Here is a 12,964-nt window from a genome sequence, read left to right as displayed (position 1 = left end):
GGGGAGCATTCCCTCTGCAACATAACCTACTATTCAACAGCTTTTGAATTACCATTGTGACAAACATGAGCTGTCACATGAGCTGTCCTTGGTGGCTATACCGAATAGCTCACAGTAAATCTTAATCATCCTTTAAGAGTCTTGGAACGTAACAGAAGGAAAACTCAGAGAATCAGGCATCTCACTGATATGAAGAAGCAAATAGTTCTTCCCAGAAGTGATCAGAGAAAGAGATCAAAGGAAAAGCTTTGGTGAAAGCGGGAAAAGGTTTCTATTTCTCAACACTGAAAAAAAGTAGTCTGGAAGCACCACAGTGAGTTCTAAGAACTGCCTGAAGTCCAGTGTGGCTAAACGTTGGGTAAGAAAGGGGGGAAGGTAGGGACTGGACATGGGGCTGGAGGGCTGTAGGTAGAGTTGGTGAAGGGCCTTCGGCCCTGTGCAGAAAAGTGGAGTAATCCCACTGATGAAGGATCATGCTGTTAGTGATGAGGACAGACTGGAAGGAGGTGAGGCATGACCATCTAACTTGTTTCCCTCATGATATCTACAAAGAGCTCCTCATTTCCTTGGTGGCCTCACTCTTCATGGGCTTTGGAGTCCTCTTCCGGCTGCCCGTGGTGGGCATCTATATGTGATCTCCAAAGGGGAACAATTAGTTAGCTTCACTGGGTCCTTACTTTTGAAAATTAATTATTTTACTATTACTGGAAGCATGCCACCTACTATTCACAATAAAGACAGATATGTGACCTAAAAAAAAAAAAAAAAAAAAAAACAAAAAGATTTTGAGCCACTTTTGCTTTAATTGGTCTCCCTCCCTCCTTTTTTTCTTGATTTCTTGCTTGCTTGCTTTGTTTTCAAATCTGGAAATATACTGAGTACCTATTATAAGTAAGGTACTTCATTAAACGTCAAGAATTTAAGAAAAATAGGATGTGGGCAGTCCCTGCCCTAAGGGAGTTCATAGTCTAGAAGGGGAGACAAACACATATATTAGGCACAGAGTGATCACTTTATAATAAGGCTATAAGAATGGTGCTGTGAAAACCAGAAAGGAGTTGGTGCTTATATTTGGTCACATTCACTCTACATACCAACACAGAATTGATTATCTATCTATCATCTATCAATTTTTTCTTTTTCTGAGATAAGGTCTTGCTGTGTTACCCAGGCCAGAGTAAAGTGGCACGATCATAGCTCATGGCAGCCTTGAATTCTTGGGCTTAAGCAATCCTTTCGCTTCAGCCTCCCAAGTAACTAGGATTATAGGCACGTGCCACCATACCTGGATAATTTTTCTTATTTCTTGTAGGGACAGAGTCTTGCTATATTGCCCAGGCTGCTCTCAAACTCCTATCCTCAAACAATCCTCCTGCCTGGACCCCGCAAGGTGCTGAGATTACAGGATCATCCCACTTACCTATCTATTTTAATGGAAAAAACTTGATGTATAATAAAACACAAAACAGACCAGGGGACCCAAGAAGCATATGCTGGTAGAGAGCATTACAGGGTGGGCAGGAGACAGAAGAGGTCAGCTAGGGCAGCTGCAGAATCAAACATTGTACAAGGATCTCACTTCTTATCATTCCTTTAATACAGTTTCTCTGGAGAGAGAAATAAGAGTGTCAGAAAGGAGATACGTAGAAATTGTTCTGATACCCACAGGAGCACAGATTATTCTCTGTGGAAAAATTTGATAACAATAAAAGACTACCCAAAAGTATCAATTGACAAGAGTAATGATAAATCCTAAACAAGGACATAAAAAAACCCATCGTGGAATTAATTCATCAAAAGAGGGACATTTCTTTTTTTTTTTTTTTTTTAATTTCAGCATATTACAGGGGTACAACTGTTTAGGTTACATATATTGCCTTTGCCCCACCACAACACGTACTCACCATCAAATTGGTAAACAGGGACATTTCTAAAAGAGTGAAAGATGGCAATATTACAAATAATTTGTAGGTATTGGACTATAATCTTTTTTTTTTTTTCTTTTGTAGTTGGACAAAGTCATAGAAAAACATAAAGAATCTCACAGACGAATTCTGGAACAGCTTTTAATGGCAGAAAAATCTCATAGGCAAACCATATTGGAGTTGGAGGAAGAAAAGAGAAAACATAAAGAATACATGGAGAAGAGTGATGAATTCACAAGTTTACTAGAACAGGAATGTGAAAGGTAAGGCTGCTTTGTGTTAAACAATGGCCCATTCTGCAACCTATTACTAACCTCTCACTATGGGCTGGGCACTGTCCCAGGTGTCAGGGATACAAGAATGAATAGGACACAGCCTCTGTTCTCAAAGATCCCAAGGTCTTTGAGGTGAGGAAAAGGATATGTTTAAAGATGTTATCAATACAATGCAAGAATAACTAACTGGGTGTGATAAGGACTATTGAAACATAAACATTGGGCAAAACCCTGTGAGAGCTGCACAGAAGAGGCAACAGTGGTCTAGTCCACAGGCAAGCAAGGATGCAAACTACATTCAAGGCAAGGGGAGAAATAAGCAGAAGAGTATAGAGGTGAGAAAAGAATGTGGGTGCTGAGGGAACTCAAGCTTTCAATGTGGCTACAGCACAGGGTGTTATTGCAGGATGAGAAAAGGAAAGGCTTGCCATGAGCAGCTGGACTTTATACCATTGCCAAGAGGAGAAAACGAAAATTGTGAAAGGGAGAATGAGATGATTAGCTATGCTTTCTTAAAGAACCACTGAGGCAATATGGAGAAAAGACTGGAGGAGCTTTAGACTGGGGGCAGGAAACTCATGTAGGAGGTAAATACTCAGATGAGAGAGATGAGGGGATGTGTTCCAGTGGCCATGGGGTCAGAGAGGGGAGGTGTAAGCAGGAACAATTTACGATGTAGTTAATATGAATTGGAGACTGGTGAGATTGGAGAACAGAGCAAGGGAAATAAGAAGTTATGGAGAATCACTCTTGGTTATTCACCAAAATATGGAGTATGGGAATGAGGCATACTTCTTGTTGCTGTAGAATTTTGATTGGGAAGGATTGTTTACAACTGGAGGGTAGATAGGAGATGAGTCTTGTTTTAGACATGTTGAGTAAGAGGTACCTTGGTGTATTCCAATATTCAGTGAGAAGAATGATACATATAAAGACAACCCACAATCAGCAATACAGGTCTGGAAAAGGATGGGCTGGTGATGTGGATTTGCAAAGGGCAACAGCCAAAGCTATGGGTGTTGATGTGGTGAGGAGAGAGAATGCTGAGAAGGGAACCCTAGAATACATCAATGCTTGGTGGTTTTCCAGAGAAAAAGGAGTCAAAAAAGGAAGATGAAAAAGGATCGTGAAAGGTTAGAAGAACCAAAAGAGAAAGAAGGCAATGAAATGAAATAAAAAAAGATTTTCAAAAAAGAGTGAACAGTCAAACAGTACCAAATAATGAAGAATGGAATGAGAAATGTCCCAGGATTTGGCAATGAGGAAGATCCTGGGGAACTTAATGAGCCATTTTAAGAAAGCAGTAAGGGCAAAAGCCAAATTGCAATGTTTTGAAGAATAAATAAGAAATAATAGTGTAAAAGCTTAAAATGTGAACTTGTATTTTGAGAAGCTTGGCTGCAAAAATAGGAGACTTTGTTTGGTAAATATTTTATAATCATATGTAAGATAGGTTATTTTGTTTCACTTTGATCCTCTATTCTGAATCACCTTAGAAAGAATAAACATCTATGTTAAATTGAAAGGACAATCAACTCTTTCTGCTGATACTGAAAAGATAGAAAATAAGCAATGTTTGCAATGTCAAATTTTTACCTGGTATTTATCTCACTTTTGTTATTTCCCTGTGTACTTTTATGAGTTAAAGAGCTAATGATGCTAGATTCTAATAATCACAGAAAAATGTAAAAAAAAATAATTACCTGTGAGTTCCCCCTTCCCAAATACTGGTAATCTCAACTGCTTTATTCAACTACTTCTAATTCTTATTTTAAATTTTTTCATTTCATTTCATTTTTTAGATCCTGAACACTAAGATGGAACCAATTCATATTTTATCTAGGTAACCTAACTGAAGTTACCCCTAGCTAATGGCAAACTTTTTTTCTTTTTAGTGTACTTCATGGTAGACACTTGTTCAGGGTGCTAGTGAATCCATGGCCCTCACATCCTATCTATTTTTTCTAGGAGGATTATTTTTTACTACATGGTGGCAGGGGTGGGAGCTAGGGTGGGGGATGGGGAGAGGTCTTGTTAACTTGCCCCTCATGAACTCTGAAATATCTACAGGAGCAGATTAAAGGAACACAAAAAATCTGGCACCAAGGAAAGATTTGACTCAGACATTACAATACAATATGTGTTATTCAATGAGACAATGTTATATTAAATATTATTTTGAACCCCTGTGGTTTGGCCCTGTGGTGGCCTCATTTGGCCTCCATACGTATTTGGCACTAACCTGCTGAACACAGACAGTTTCTTTCATCTTTCATTATTCTGAACATTTACTGACCACGTTCGGAGTGCTGCTTGCCGTAGAACAAAGAGGTACAGGCTATCCTTGCCTAGGGGGCTTACCACATTAATGGAGAAGGCAAGGTGACACAGACTTAGGGTGGGAATGTGAAGGGCTGTTGGGGGATGGCCCCAACATGAGATGTTCTAATATTCACCATGTATCTCTACTATCTTCTGGAGGAAGGCTGGGGAAGGTGATCCAGAAGTAACACTGTAATGCTCAGAGGCAGATGGGGAAGAATATTTAAACCAAGAGAGTAAGGAGGAACAACACTTGAAATGGGAACAAAAGATCAGTGGGAATAAAGGCTATGGGCTGGAGAAAAAGAAAAACAGTGGGATAAATGGACACTGCACACCCTGCAAATGATATATGAAGAATAGTATTTCTACATGTATCAAATGAATTTAAGAGGAAGAATTTAAGAGATTATACTTTTTTAGCTTCACAGGATACTAAGCTTTTTGTCTTGAAGAATAATTAAACTGAACATAGTATTACCAAGAGATAGAAAAAAGTGACTAAAGAGTATCTCTCATTCCCTCTTTAGCCATTCCAGAAGCGAGGAGAATATTTACCTATTGCTTTTTGCCTAAGAACAGCTTCCAGATAGATTTTTTTTTTTTTTTGGTGTGAGAATCTTAAACCTATTCTCAACTCATATGAGGCACAGATTATTTTCCCCTTGCTTTGCCTGTATCATAACACAATTTGGTACTGTCAGGACATTAGCCTTCACCCTCCTGCTTCCCTGCCTTCTGCTGGGAGACTACAGGTCTCATGAGGCATAACTGCTTTCAGGTCAAGTGCATCAAATAATAGTAAATGAACAGCATCTAACAAAACGAGAAGTGAGGGAAACTCTAATGACTTCAGGTAAATACACTGAGAAGAGCTGCTTACACACAAGAGTGTGAAAAACCAGTAATGTGTCTCATTTTTAAACAAAACACACACTGAGTCCTTCAATCTTTAGTGAGAGTACTTTCTCTCAAGCACACAGCCACAGCTCACAAAAGACTAATCCTAAAGGGTCAAAAAACAATGTTTACTTCCTTCCTCAAACAAAATGATGTAAACCACTCCCAAATTAGTGACCTTCAGTACAATACAGTGAAACAAAGATATCATAACCTCCATAAACTGGGGGCTGGGTGAGGATAGCTACAAAGGACTATCTGACTGAAACTCTGAAAAAACACTGTGAAGGTTTAGCACTCATATTTTAAGTGTTGGTTAATATCTACTTGGAAATAAAACAAAAATTAAGAAATACATGATTGAGGTAATTAATGAGACCTTAGAGGATATAATAATGGATTTCAAATTAAGGCACAATTTCTGTGTTTTCTTTGGAGCATTCATTTTATGTGGAAAACCCTAAAGGAGACTGATGTCACGCATTGAGTTCAGGCCAAAATGTTTGCCAAATGATGTCGCTGTCGTAATCAGTAAGCAATTGGCTTTCCCACTGAGTGCGGGTGGGGGTAGGGATCAGCTCAGGAAAGCCTGTTCCCAAGCATGTTAATGCAAAGTTTCCTTAGCTATATAACCTGTGTGGTTTGGTCTGTATATGGCAATATTATATCCACATCTCATGACAACTTTCTGTTCACTGACCAGCTCCAAAGTGTGGATATGTGTCACCGATGACCTGAATTATGTACTTGGCTGAATTACAAGTGCAGTCTATGTGAAAGGTTTTACACAAAAGCAATGCCAGTAATTTTTGGCCTTTCTAGATGGCCTCACAGGAAAGCCAAAACAAAAATCACTTTTAGTCAGTGTAATTTTGCAAAATTTTCCCATAAGTGAAATGCCAATTTTGTCTGACTTTCAAAAACCTTGCATATTTTTTTTCCTTTTCAGTTTCAATGGAGAAAAGGGCTGTGAAACAAAACAAACAAACAAAAAAAGCATTCTTTTTAGACTACTAAAACAAACCATGTATACTAACCATACATATTACTGAATTTTTGGCCTTGAAATACCACTAAAGCAGGAAACAGAACTGTTATAGCAATTCTCTTTCTAAAAATGTGGCTTCAACCATGGATTTTTTTAAAAGCCTTAAATTACTTTTTATAATCTCTTGGCCAAGTAGGTTAGCATGATATTCCAATTTTATAAATCAGGAGGTCAAATGGTAGCTTCTCAAAAGCTACATAGTGAGAAAGGAGTCACAAGTAGAATTAGTTTCTTGTTCCTGTCCTGTCCAGGTTTGACCAGTTAAGAACAGTGGTGGAGGGGACATAGGAACCTCTGGAGGGATGTCACCTGGGGTCTAACTTCAAGAGTTGTTGCTTTGACCACACCCTGAGCAAGTTCTTCCTTTTAGGTATTTTAGACAAAAACAAAATACTTCCACTTCTCCCTTTGGCTGAAACAACTTTATAAGCAGAGATTTCTGTCATGGATCCTTCTCTACTATGACAGGCCTATTTTCCAGACTGGCATCAGACACTGCTTCAGCCATATTTGATCCCACTGTTAACTAAGTAGGCTTCTTTCAAAGATTTCTCTCAAAAACATCAAATCTTCTTTCTAGAGGCTTTGGATACTCCTTTGAAATACATAAATTAATGAGTATGTTAATTTATCTAGTATTTTAGTTTAACTAGTTTGCTAGCTTGTGCTGCTTGCCATTCATTAATTTTTTTTAAAAGATAACCAATTAATTAAATGTCTGCTGTAAGTCAGGTCCTGTGCTAGATACTAGGTGAAAGAGGTAGATATTGTCTTCATCTACATAAAACCCTGACTAATTTGTTCACTATGTGAAACAGGGATACCACTGCAGACTTTGAGACTTGCTACTGATTCTTCTAAGGCATTACGAGATCATGATGGGTAGAAAAAAGGCAACGCTATGGTAAAATGATAACATGTAATGCTCAGAAAGACAGAATATTCAGGAGAAATCAATAAGCACACTAAGCTAAACTACTTTACTAGAGAATTCACTATCATGCCATTAGGATTTTCAGTTTCTTGGGCTTTAAATCTCAACTTTTAAGAATATCTGACAAAGCAACACAGTGGGTATAATGCTTTAAAAAATAAATAAATAAAGTCTATTTAAAAAAATATGTGGAAAGCCAGCAGTTTTAAATTTCATGCACACTAAACTATTGCTGTAGAATAGATTGTACTCAAATGGAATCATTTCCTTTCAGTTTTCTGGCAAGGAGTTATTTGTATTACATATTCTTGAGACTATGTCTTACAAGGAGGGAAATGGATGCCAGATCTCTATTTAACCTTTGTCATGGATATCCAATTGTTTGCCAGAACAAAATGGAGACCCACCACAAACACATATTTTGGTATCATAATTCTATACAGAATTACAATGTGATCAGCCTTGTGCTCATACATCGCAGAACTAACACAGTATCTGCAAGGATGCAGAGAGATTAATTACCTCCTCACGTGGGTACCAAAAAACCATTTAGGACTGTACACCATAACTTAACAGTCTGCAGATGTCACAAAACCATACCATTATAATCGCAGAATTCAGTGGTTTCCATACAACACCATTTAATTACAGAGGTCAAAATTCATACAGTGACAATGTTATTTGATTGCTTTTTCCTTCCCAGAAAGCAGAGTTATATTTTACAAATAATTTGGGGTGTGTATTTGGATGTGTATGATTAGTGAATTTACTATTTACAAAAGAATACTATAAATGTTAAAAAGCAGTCTGAAAGAAAACATAACAAGCCCAGCGAAGGATGAATCAGGAACTTAGATATAAAGGGACTCTGGTCTGCAGATTAGATTTGCAGCTAGTGTATAACTTTGGGCAAATTCCACTTCTAAAATCTTTAGTTTTCTTGTATATAAAACAAAGGCAGGATATATAATTTGTATATTATATCAGATCTAAAAATATATGATTATGTGATTGTTATGAATAAGTACCTTTTACTTCAAGGCTACGATTATAAGCCACATTATTGAAAGAGGTCAATGGGAATGACAGTGCCTCTACCACCAACTTCAAAGCCAAATCGGTATTTCCATTCTCAAAGGACATCTAGGTTTTGGTATGTCCTACTGTTCCTAAACAGTCACATATTCAAAACTGAACCTAATATCATTTTTGTAAATCTAGGTCGACTCACAACCTTTCTGTTCCTATTAATTACTACCACAACGAATCAATCTAACAGACAACTATAAAAAATTACAGAAATCTCAGAATCCCAGAATTTAAGCTAGAAAGACCTAGTAATCAAGACCAACCCTTTGATATCTGAATTGAGAAAAATGAAGTATACCAAGTTCCAGCTAAGATATTCCAAAATCTTGCTGTTAAATAGTTACAGAGCCAGACCAGAAGCTAGCTTTCCTGATTATATATTTGATACTATTCTCCCTAGAATCATTACTAGGTACAAAAACCTTGTGCTTGGTGTTATGGGAGGTCAAGAAGAAATTTTAGATATAATTATAGTACAGTTGATAAGACACTCATAAAATAATGTGTAGATAATTCAGGAAGAACTCAGGTGTTCATTCTGTGGCACAGGTACCACTTTTGCAATACTATAGAAGGTCAGGCAAAAAGGAGATTCAGGACTATAATTATCCAACAGCTGACACAGCCCTAGTGAAAATATAGGACATATAGTAAATACTCTATAAATACATCTACTAACTGGCTCAGGCTACTAGCTTAATAGCCCTGTAAAACAGGAAGCCAAAGACTGAATGTGGAAAGGCAACCTCAAACTTCTCTTCCATCTGGACTATAAAGAGGAAGATGAGTCATTAAATCATATCAAAATGGAAATTTTTGCCTCATAAATGGAAATTGAGGTAGAATATTAGAATTAACTGTATCCTGAAATTGTAATTCACAGATAAACTTTCCTGGCAAGTATATTAATTCCTCATATGAGAAGATGAGGCTAAATACCTTTGGCCAGCCAGGAGGATGTTGAGTGGCACAAGTGATGAATAAACAGCACTACACAGAAAAGTCTTACGGAAAGACGTAGGGTATCAGAATTAAAAATATAGACTTGAGTTGAAACAACAAGGTTTGCAGCATGGTCCTGTCCTCTCATCTGATCCCACTAGCTATCTGACCTTGAGCAAAGCACTTAATCTCTTTAAATCTCAGCTTCATACTCTGTTAAGAACAACAAAAAAAGATATGAATCTCATAGGTTTTTGTGATTACTAAATTATATAATACATAGAAAGTGCTATGTATGGTGTCTGGCATAGAGAAAGCACTCAGAAAGCATTAGCACTATATTAATCAGGACTCTCCAGAGATACAGAACATTTTATTTACATACACACATACACACACACATATGAAAACAGTTATTACAAGGTTGGCCCACATGATTATGGAGGCTGAGCAGTCCTGTGATCTGCTTTCTACAAAGTGGACACTCAAGAAAGCCAGTGATGTAATTCAAAGGCCAGAGAGCTGGAGAGTAGATGGTAAAGATTCCAGTTTCAATATAAAGGCCTGAAAATAAGGAGTGCCATCGGCAGAAGACTGATGTCCTAGTTCAATCACTCAGGCATAGTTAATTCTACCTTCCTCCACATTTTTGTTCCATTCTGGACTTCCACAGAATGGATGATCCCCCCGTCCCCCACTGGGGAGGGCCCTCTGTTTTACCCAGTCTATTAGTTCAAATGCTAACCTCCTCTAGAAACACCCTCATAGATATACCCAGAAATAATGTTTAACTAGCTATCTGGGCATCCTGTGGCCCAGTCAAGTTGACATATAAAATTGACCATTACAAGCATCTTTTTTCAAATTTGTCTTTCTTCAAGGTAGTTTATGTATTCCATGTGATACCACTAGACATTGCCAAGAAAGCATTTAATTAGACCCCATACTGGGTACTAAGGATGTGACAATCAATAGAAGCTTTCAAGGGGCATATATTTCAGTATGGGGGAGATAGACACAAAAACAAATAAGTGCAGTGTGAAGCTATAGTCAATTACAACAAAGGATGCAGAGGAGGCACAAATTCTGGATCATTCTCAAAGTACATATTTCCTTCAGTGTAAGAGTATTAATGAATGTCATAATGACCTGGGCATGATAGTGCTCAATGAGCTTTTTTCTCTTTTCTTAAACCATCGAGACCTATTTTCTCCTTTTTGGAAATCATTCTACCTACATAAGCAGAAATGTTAGTGCAGTGGTATGAGGAACATAGCCTACCATATATGCAAAATCAATCACTCAACCAAAGTGATGGCACCAAAGTACACCAAAATACTCTACTGTTTCTCTGGCCTGCTACTGTTACAGGATCCCCACACCAATCGCATCTTCTTGACTAAAGTTATTGTGAACAATCAGATATCTCCATTCTTAGGTAAGTGGGCTTACTTTCAATTTGTTTTATTATATAGCTCCTTCCACAGGGCCAAGAACATGGGAGAAGTATAATAAGTATTTTTTGAATGACTTAATGAAATGTAGTAAAAGTTGCTACATTTTAATTTACTATTTTCAATTAATCTCTCATTATATATTTGCTTCTGGATTAGTTTCCATTGGTTAGCATGGTCATGGGAGAATAGGATATAAGACAAGTCAATTTTGATGAGAAAGCAGAATGAGCTTGAAAGCTTTGGGACTGTCCCAATGAAGGCAGAAGAGAAGGCAGGTCCTTTATTTATCATGGCACTGGAAAAAAGAAAAAGGGAAATTTAAAGGTAAACATATCAGAAACATTAACTACCAAATAACTAAAAAGAACTCTCTCAATTCACACTATGCACAATTTTTATATCCTATATTTTTTTACTAACAAAAATATCATGAACATTTTCCTAAATTATCAACTATTCCTCTACACCCAAGGTCCCCAACTCCTGGCTGCAGACTGGTATAAGTTCATGGTTTGTTAGGAACCAGGATGCACAGCACAAGGTGAGCAGTGGGCTAGTGAATGAAACTTCGTCTATATTTACAGCCACTCCCCAATGCTCACATCACCACCTGAGCTCCATCTCCTGTCAGAGCAGCAGGAGCATTAGATTCTCATAGGAGTGTGAACCCTATCATAAACTGTGCATTGGAGGGATCTAGGTTGCATGCTCCTTATGAGAATCTAATGCCTGATGATCTGGGGTGGAGCTGAGGCAGTGATGCTAGTGTTCGGGAGCAGCTACAAATACAGATTATCACTAGCACAGAGGTTTGACCATAATAAATCAATTGCTTGCAGACTCATATCAAAACTCTACTGGTGAGTGGCAAGTGACAATTATGCTGTAACTGGTGGTAGGCTTATAGTATATAATTATTAATAATAGAAATAAAGTACATAATAAATGTAATATGCTTGAATGATCCCAAAACCATCCCCCCACCCCAAGTCCGTGGAAAAATTGTCTTCCATGAAACCAGTCCCTGGTGACAAAAAGATTGGGGACCACTGCTGTATACCATAATTTTTTTTATCTCAATACATTTAGGGTTATAAGTGGGTTTTGGTTACATGGATGAATTGCATAATAGCGATGTCTGGGCTTTTAGTGTACCTGTCACCCGAATAGTGTACATTGTACCTAATAGGTAATTTTTCCTCCCTCATTTCCCTGCCACCCTTCTACCTTCTAACTCTCCAATGTCCATTATACAACTCTGTATGTTCACATGTACCTGTAGCTTAGCTCTCACTTGTAAGTGAAAACATGCAGTATTTGGTTTTTCTATTCCTGAGTTACTTCACTTAGGATAGTGGCCTCTAATTCCATTCAAGTTGCTGCAAAAGACATTATTTCATTCTTTTTTATGGCTAAGTAGTATTCTATGGTGTATATATACCACATTTTCTTTATCTATTCATCAGTTGATGGACACTTAGGTTGATTCCATATCTTTGCAGTTCTGAATTGTGCGGCAATACACATACAATTGTAGGAATCTTCTTGATATAATGATTTTTTTCCCTTTGGGTAGATACCCAATAGTAGGATTGCTCGATCAAATGGTAGATCTATTTTCAGTTCCTTGCAAATACCATTTTCCATAGAGGTTGTACTATTTTACATTCCTACCAATAATCTAAACCATAATTTTTAAGTAGATGACTACTACTATATAATACAGATGTATCACAATTTATTTAACAAAAATCCCTATTGTGGGCATCTAGACACCTCCCAATTTTTTATTATTATAAAGAACACTATGACAAATAGCCTCATATGCCAATTAACTATTATGCCTTCTTGATTGTTGCCTTAGAATTCTTAGATGTAGAATTGCTGAATCAAAAGTTATTAACCTATTTAAGGATTTTGAAACTTACAGTTAAACTGCTCTCTGTAAAAGATATTTTTACCATTATTCACATTGAAGGAGAGTACCTGTTTTTTACTTTATAACTTTACCTGGGACTATTTTTGAATCTGACCTCATTTTAAATATGACACAATGTTATAAAGAGTGTAGC

At 37.3% G+C, this 12,964-nt stretch overlaps 2 protein-coding genes across 3 annotated transcripts in view; one reads left to right on the top strand and one right to left on the bottom strand.

Annotated features, from left to right (window-relative positions):
• CMSS1 (cms1 ribosomal small subunit homolog) overlaps positions 1 to 12,964 on the bottom strand; it is a 345,956-nt gene that overhangs the window by 239,662 nt on the left and 93,330 nt on the right. The gene's annotated exons all lie outside the window — the stretch shown is intronic.
• FILIP1L (filamin A interacting protein 1 like) overlaps positions 1 to 12,964 on the top strand; it is a 269,373-nt gene that overhangs the window by 173,627 nt on the left and 82,782 nt on the right. The window contains exon 4 of the mRNA XM_012743068.2: positions 2,010 to 2,188. Coding sequence (XP_012598522.2) covers positions 2,010 to 2,188 — 179 coding nt within the window. The remainder of the gene's footprint in view (positions 1 to 2,009; positions 2,189 to 12,964) is intronic.

Source organism: Microcebus murinus, chromosome 1, assembly GCF_040939455.1.
Source record: "Microcebus murinus isolate Inina chromosome 1, M.murinus_Inina_mat1.0, whole genome shotgun sequence".
NCBI classification, from domain to species: Eukaryota; Metazoa; Chordata; class Mammalia; order Primates; family Cheirogaleidae; genus Microcebus; species Microcebus murinus.
Note: the sequence above shows the minus strand (reverse complement) of the source record. Positions and strands in the feature narration are given on the sequence as shown.